Raw genomic sequence first — 7010 nt, 5'->3', positions numbered from 1 at the left:
TACCACACGAGTCCACCTTCCAAACTATATAAGCACACATTAATACCCATATATATTCAACAGATAGCATATATTAATACCCATATATACATCTTATCTTTCTCTATATTAATACCCATATATACATTGAAAGCTAAATTAATGGCAACAAAATGAAAACTTACCCATGTGAAGAAACAGAGAAGTCTGTTTCGGAAGAGAGAGACAGAGAATAGTTCTGTGAATGGATTCGGACTTGTGAGGGAAAGAGAGAGAGTTAGAACAAATATTTGGATAGATATCAGTGGAGGTATCAACGGGCATCGGCTGAAAGAGATTCGGAAGAGAGAGAGAGAGAGCGAAGGGTTCGTACTTGTGAGGGGAAAGAGAGAGAGAATAGTCCTGAGAGATACACCAAATATTTTTAAACCAAATATTTTTTTAAAAAGATCACAGCCGTTGATGTGAGCCGTTGATGTGATGAAATGGTGAAAAAAAAAGTCCACACCAGTGGAGACGTTTTTTCCGTCACCACATAAGAAATTGCCTATAAATATATGTATAAAAGAGCTGATGGAAGATATTTTTGTGAGTTTTAGCTAAATATTATAGAGAAGGTATATTACAAAATACACCACCAAAACATATATTTTTTATAATTTACCTTAAACTTTTACATTATACCATACATCAGTTTTTTTATTTTTTTTCTACATCATTTAAATATTATATTTTAAAAAAATATTTTATTCATTTTAAGAAATAAAATAATTAAATATAATAATATCACACTCGTATATATACAAAAGTTTATAAAAAAATAAAAAAATATTTATAGCTTGATGGATAGTATTTTACTATATATATAGAGAAATATTATTTATTTAGGTAAAAAAATATAACTTTACATCACTCATTAAAAATCTATTTCATAATTTAATTAGACATTTTACCTTCTCCGTTGAGAATACTCTTATAAAAAAAAATAAAAAATATAAATAAAATATTATAAAAATAAATAAAATTTTAAATGGGGTGACTTAGATTGTCATCTCGGCCATCTCACTATTTAATCGAAAATTATTCTCATCCCAGTTCTATTTGCAGTACATATTATTTTAAACAATTTCTCATTATTACCTAATATACCCTCATATTCTGTACAACAACACTGCTTCGGCGGACGGGAAACTCCCAGCGAAAATTACCCTCCAAAACAAACGGACAAGCAGACCCAAACGACGTCGTGTACCAATTTCTTATAAAATTTCATATCGGCAGAAGAAAGCCATCAGAGAGAGAGAAGAAGAAGAAGAAGAGCGAGTGTGTTCGTCTGCTTCGATCTCTCTTTCTCTTTCTGAATCTTTGATTTTTTTTCTGAAATTATGTTATAAAGGTAAAATATTTTCCTCTCTGGTATTAACTTTCTTTTTCAAATTATTGATTATTCGAATCTGCCTTCGCCATTTGCCTGATTGTCAAAATCTCTTTCACGATTTGCAATTTTCTTTTTAGCATATATATATATATATATTAATTCATTGCACTGTTTTATTTTGATTTAATGCTTTACTCGAACTTGGTTCGCTGCGAATTGTATTTGAGTAATTGAGTACGATGTTAATCTTGATTTCATTTCTCTAATTCAGATTTAATGTTCGTATTGGTATTTAGAAAGATGGATTTCTCATTGTCAAAATTATTTAATAAAAATAAAATTGGTAATATATATATATGTGTGTGTGTGTGTGTGTGTATTTTGGCAAAAATAACAATGCGAGGAGAAGTTGATAGAGTAATGCTTGTGTATTAGCTTGTTGTTCCGTAACTGAAACAAACTACAATGCGGATTTTTTGTTAAAATGTCCCAATCTGAAGATATTATGTTTGTTCTTTATATAGTCTCATTGGAATCTTGGATATTTAATTTGCCCATGAGAATATTATATATATATATATACTTTCCCTTTCTTCTTTGCCTTCTTCTTTGCCAACTTGAAATCGTTTCTAGTGTAATGTTTATTGATTCCAGCTCGTTTGATTGACTTGATTATTTTTTGAAACTACTCTTTCTTAGGCTCTATCAAGGGGCAAAAGCTGTTGATAGCATAAACAAGAAGAGGAATTCATTCAGTTTAGCTCATGGCCTAATGGGGTTTCTATAAAAGAATGATTCAATCTGGACAGTTTTAGCATTTGAATAAACTTGTACAATTATTGTATTTGAGATGTGGGGTTTTGCTTCAAATGCCATTTCAAGTATTGGACTGAAGAAAAGCTTGATCCTTTCGAGTCAAGCTTGTTCAGAGTGTTCAGATGACGATGTCTGCTCAAATAGTAGCAGAGAAGAAGGACTAGAGTGTCCAATATGCTGGGAATCTTTCAACATTGTTGAGAATGTACCCTATGTCTTATGGTGCGGCCATACTCTGTGCAAACATTGTGTTTTAGGGCTTCAATGGGCAGTCATTAAATTCCCCACTCAACAATTTAAGGTTCCCCTTTTCATTTCCTGCCCTTGGTGCCACCTGCTCTCGTTAAGGTTGATTTATAAGGGAAATTTAAAGTTTCCTCGCAAGAACTTCTTCCTTTTATGGATGGTTGAGAGCTTGAATGGTGATAGGGTTAAGTTTGGATCATCCTTTCCTGGGGAAAATCAACAGGTTTTGTCTTACAACGGTAGTCAATCCCCGAAAAATCCAGCTCACAATGTTAACCTCATGAGTACCTCATTTTCTAGTTGTTGTGGACTTACAAGATATAATGATAATGATGGTAGCAGCCATGCTGATAGGAACTATTCTTCTCTTCATAAATCTATTGATTTCTTTATTCACTTTACATCCAAGTTTTCATTAGTCATCATATTTCTCTTGATAGTATTCTTTGTCATACCTGGGAGTGCTGTCATCTTGGCCATTTACTTTGTACTCACTGTTCTTTTTGCAATCCCATCTTTCTTGGTATTGTACTTTGCTTACCCCACTATACAGAGGCTGGTAAGAGAAATAACTTCACGAGACATCATTGGATAGTCACTTCAGAAACCATCTGACTTGTGCCTTCTGTTTCAAATCCTCACTGCATTGATATATTGATCATAACAAATCCACATATCAACGTAATGATGTTTGGAAGCTTCTGATCCTGTTACGTGGTTCATCATGTAGAGGAAGTAGTAGTGACTTACTGATGTATCTATCATTGCTTGTGGGAACCTCATGTACAAATTTGAGTGGGCACAAGATACTGCTCAAGTGCTTTTGGTCATGATGCTGAAATGTTATTAATGTTGCATAAAATGTTTAGAAGAGCTTAATAATTATGATAAAATATGTTGATTTTTACTTATTAGTAGTCAAGGTGATTTGTGACACTTGGCGCTTTGAATTTCAGTTCCCCTTCTTTAATGGTCGTGTGTTTAAATGTCATCTATGATTTGTTTCTGGTTGCAATTTTTCCTATTGTGGACATTTCATGCTCTTTTCTATGTTTGTGCTTGTAGTTGTTGGTATGATTTACAAAGGAGAAATGTGGGAGAGATGATGAATGAGTTGGGAAACTTATTTGGTTATTGTTGACAGAATTTTTTTTCCAAACTTAATGAAGTTCGTTCACAGGTCCAAAAAATTTCTTCACTATATCTAAGATTATAATGAGAGCATTGTTTTGTGCGCAAGCAATTGTATAACCACAAACTTTTGATGCAGAATGATAAATCACACAACAAATTTCATCTGACTATTGTTTCATTTTGAGTAAAGTGCTGTAAAGAAATAACTGGTTCGTTTATTTTCACAGTTGAAAGTATCTCAAATTACATAGTATTTAAAATTCAGAAGCAGAAACATGTTTTTGGAAGGACCCCTGTTCTCCTGATTGTATTAGCCTTTTCTTTGATCTTTAATTCGTCGTTCATCTTCTTTTTTTCTGCCTTTGCCCTTGCACCCCCTGCAACTTGATCTATATATTGCATCTCGTTGCGGTTCTTTTTTGTGTCTTTTGCTCTTTTTTCCTCCAATTTTCTCTGCAACTCAAGTAAGTCTAGCATTAGTATCTGATCACTGGTGTTAACTAAAGATTTGAAAAGAAAATATTGAAACCTCTGATTTTTCTGCATGGCGTTTGGCTTTTGCCTTCTTTTTCTGCTCCCAGTCAAGTATAGTCGCTATTTGCTTCTCATACCTGAAAATATGCATGTTAGGAATTCTAATTGTCCCCCTGTTGGGCAATCTTGAATTAATATCTCAGTTTAGTTTTCAATTTATATACTGTGGAAACTCAAGGCTTGTGTTTCAAGGTGTCTCTTGATACCTCAAGAGCTTGATGTTAAAACAGTATAGCATCTGTAGATGAATACCTTTCTTTAATTCTCGCCATCTCAGCTTCTTCCCAGGCGTCCGCTTGAGTTTTCCTCATTCCAGGCCCTGTTGAACTCTGTCTCTTTGGTTGAGGTGGAGGAGGCAGGGATGCAGGCTTCTCGGTGGTGGCCAAATTAGGTTTTGATGTTGAAGTTTCAGTTTCAAATCTTCGGCTCAACTGCCTATCGTTTGGCGGTTTGGCACCTACCTCAGGTTTTGATGCTGTTCTTCCAACTTTCGAATCGCCGCTCAGTTCCATATCAAGCGCTGATGCAGTCTTTCTAAATGATGGGGCTGGAAGCAAGGTTTTTTCAGGTTTTTTTGTATCAGTAGCGGAAGTTGCTGGCACCATGCTGGCTGGGTATTCTGAACTTTTCATTGTACCTTGACCTGTTGGGAAGAACAGGGATATCTTCTTAGTACTAGTTCATGAAAGAACATACAGCAGTACGGAATTTAATAGCCATACGCTTGTTATGTGTGTCTCACCGGAAAATCTTTTTGAAGCTCTACCAGGTTCCTGGATCGAAATTGTTGCCTCTTCTTTCTTGCTCTTGCTTGTTATCTTAGAGGTTCCAGGCTCCTCTTTTTGATATTGGATGCCTAAGTCTTTGAGTGAGCTAATGGCATATGCAGCAGCTGCCACAGCGGTTGCATGGTCAATATCGTTAGAATCATTATTTTGACTCATTTGCCTATTGAATTGTCTCCTGAACCAGTTCTGATCTTTCTTTCTATCTGCAAAGATACAAACTTTTTATTTAGTTCGACACACACCAAATAGGGTGGGTGTAAAGTGACAGAAGAAAAGAGAAAAAAATAGGGTGTATGGAGAGAAGAATAATGGGTGGCGCTCACAATTTTTTTTCCCTCCATATTGGTATCATGAATGAGAGTTTGTAATTGGGGTTTGTCCCTAGCACTCCTCTTCGAGATAAAAATAGATATTTTTCTTTAGTTTTATAAAAACACATTAACTGTGATTACTAAATTATTTTTACAAAAAATATTTTTATATTAATAATTTAAAGATAATATAGTTCCTACCCACCAAATAATCAAGAAAGCTATATTTTCCATTCTCTCCTAATTTTATATTCTTCTTATGTTTTCTTTCTCTTCTATTTTCTTTGGTATACCAAACACAGGTAAGTATACACATTTATATATATATATATATATATATATATATATACTTCCAGGAAAGAAAAAACAGTTGAGTAGTAGTACCTTTAAAAGTTACAGTTTTCTGGGGTGAAATTTTTTGGTCTCTGCTGCTACCAGACTCCTCTTTCTTCTCCTGCCCGAATCCTGAAAATCGCACCCTAAAACAATTGCGGGTAAGCCATAAAATGTTTATGATTAAAAGCTTACATATTTAAGAGTTGGAAACATTTGACCACCTTGTTTGTCTAAACAAATTATCCATTGTTGAAACAAAGCTTGGTCTGGAGCTTCTTTATGAGGGAGTTGGCACCCATAAGCCGATGTTTAATATTTATCTGAATGAGAACTATGGTTAGGTTGATATAGGCTATTATCCTAGTGCGGGAAAAGGAAAAAGCCAAGTTTGGGTAATGCTTTGCATGTAAGTACTGATTTGCATCTTAAAAGGCTTCTGTGGTGAAGAAAAGTATACGTTCTTTTCCTTTGTTCTCAGCTTCCACAGATATATATATATATATATATACACATGTATAAAAAGATTTTTATATATATATATTAACATATTATTACAATGTGTATTAGAAGTTCTCTCGGAATATATTAACGCAGCCGTTACAGTGCTTTAACAGCGAAAAGGTAAAAATATAATTTGTTGCTTCGTTGAAAGTCAATATATTCTCCATTTGAAAGCACTTAAGTTCTTAATTGAAATCGTATTATACCATTAAGCCCTTTAACTGGGAATCTTTTGTTTTATACAAGTTGATTAGAAGAAAAATCTTACAAGATGATCGTCATATCTACTACGTGGTATAACTTGATGGGCAAGTAATTTTATAATTTATTGTTTTAGATTAAATAAATGTGACAAAGAGTGTTAAATGATGTAACATACAAATGAGAGTTACAATATTTGGATAGTGTAAATGTGTAACATATTTGAGAGAGTTGTTTGAAACTGTGGAAAAAATGTACAAAAATTGTGTGCTGTAAAAGGCCTATGGCCGCGACAAGGGCATTGATGGTCACAGCCACACTGATAGAGACCCACGGTCGCAGCCAGAAATGCCCTTGTCGCGGCCAGGAGAGCTGGCAGCCATTTTTTCAGTTTTTCTAATTTTCTTGAACGGCTCTAACAACTCAAATAACTCTCAAATCTCCTTTTTAATTCCATAATATTCAATTAATCATTGGTAATAGTCATGGGGTTGGTGGAATTTGAAATTCAAAAGGCGTCTCAAAACTCTATAAATAGGAGCTTATTGCATACTTGTAAGATACAACATTTTCTATCCACTAGAGCACTTGGCTAGAAAAATACATAGAGACTTGATTATTCTAGAGAGCTATTTCCAAATTGTGAGAGTTCGCTTAATGCTTGAGTTAGGGGGAAATAAGCTTTTGGACAAATGTTGCAAATCTTGTTCAAGTTGGTGATCCTCAATGCTCTTCACTTTGGTGGTGTGAGTGGGTGTTCTTTCTTTTTGTTCTTGCTATTTCTTT

The 7010-nt window shown here is 34.2% G+C and overlaps 2 protein-coding genes across 3 annotated transcripts; one reads left to right on the top strand and one right to left on the bottom strand.

Moving 5' to 3' along the window:
• Positions 1 to 1083: 1083 nt before the first annotated feature.
• Positions 1084 to 3389, top strand: LOC133822892 (uncharacterized). The gene is made up of 2 exons (XM_062255353.1): positions 1084 to 1375; positions 2057 to 3389. Exon 2 carries the CDS (start codon positions 2208 to 2210, stop codon positions 3012 to 3014), a length of 807 nt encoding a protein of 268 aa, XP_062111337.1. The 5' UTR covers positions 1084 to 1375; positions 2057 to 2207; the 3' UTR covers positions 3015 to 3389.
• A 309-nt stretch (positions 3390 to 3698) lies between these two features.
• Positions 3699 to 5902, bottom strand: LOC133822891 (uncharacterized protein At3g61260-like). Of its 2 annotated transcripts, none has more exons than XM_062255351.1 (6): positions 5744 to 5902; positions 5571 to 5665; positions 4830 to 5078; positions 4340 to 4730; positions 4083 to 4164; positions 3699 to 4006 (listed from the first exon to the last, which is right to left on the bottom strand). In XM_062255351.1, exons 1-6 carry the CDS (start codon positions 5767 to 5769, stop codon positions 3815 to 3817), a joined length of 1035 nt encoding a protein of 344 aa, XP_062111335.1. In that variant the 5' UTR covers positions 5770 to 5902; the 3' UTR covers positions 3699 to 3814. The 2 variants fall into 2 exon arrangements, with proteins under 2 accessions (XP_062111335.1, XP_062111336.1); XM_062255352.1 differs by having other exon boundaries at positions 5571 to 5651; positions 5744 to 5866.
• Positions 5903 to 7010: the final 1108 nt, after the last annotated feature.

Source organism: Humulus lupulus, chromosome 3 (genome assembly GCF_963169125.1).
Source record: "Humulus lupulus chromosome 3, drHumLupu1.1, whole genome shotgun sequence".
NCBI classification, from domain to species: domain Eukaryota; kingdom Viridiplantae; phylum Streptophyta; class Magnoliopsida; order Rosales; family Cannabaceae; genus Humulus; species Humulus lupulus.
This window is presented reverse-complemented; position numbering and strand designations above follow the sequence as displayed.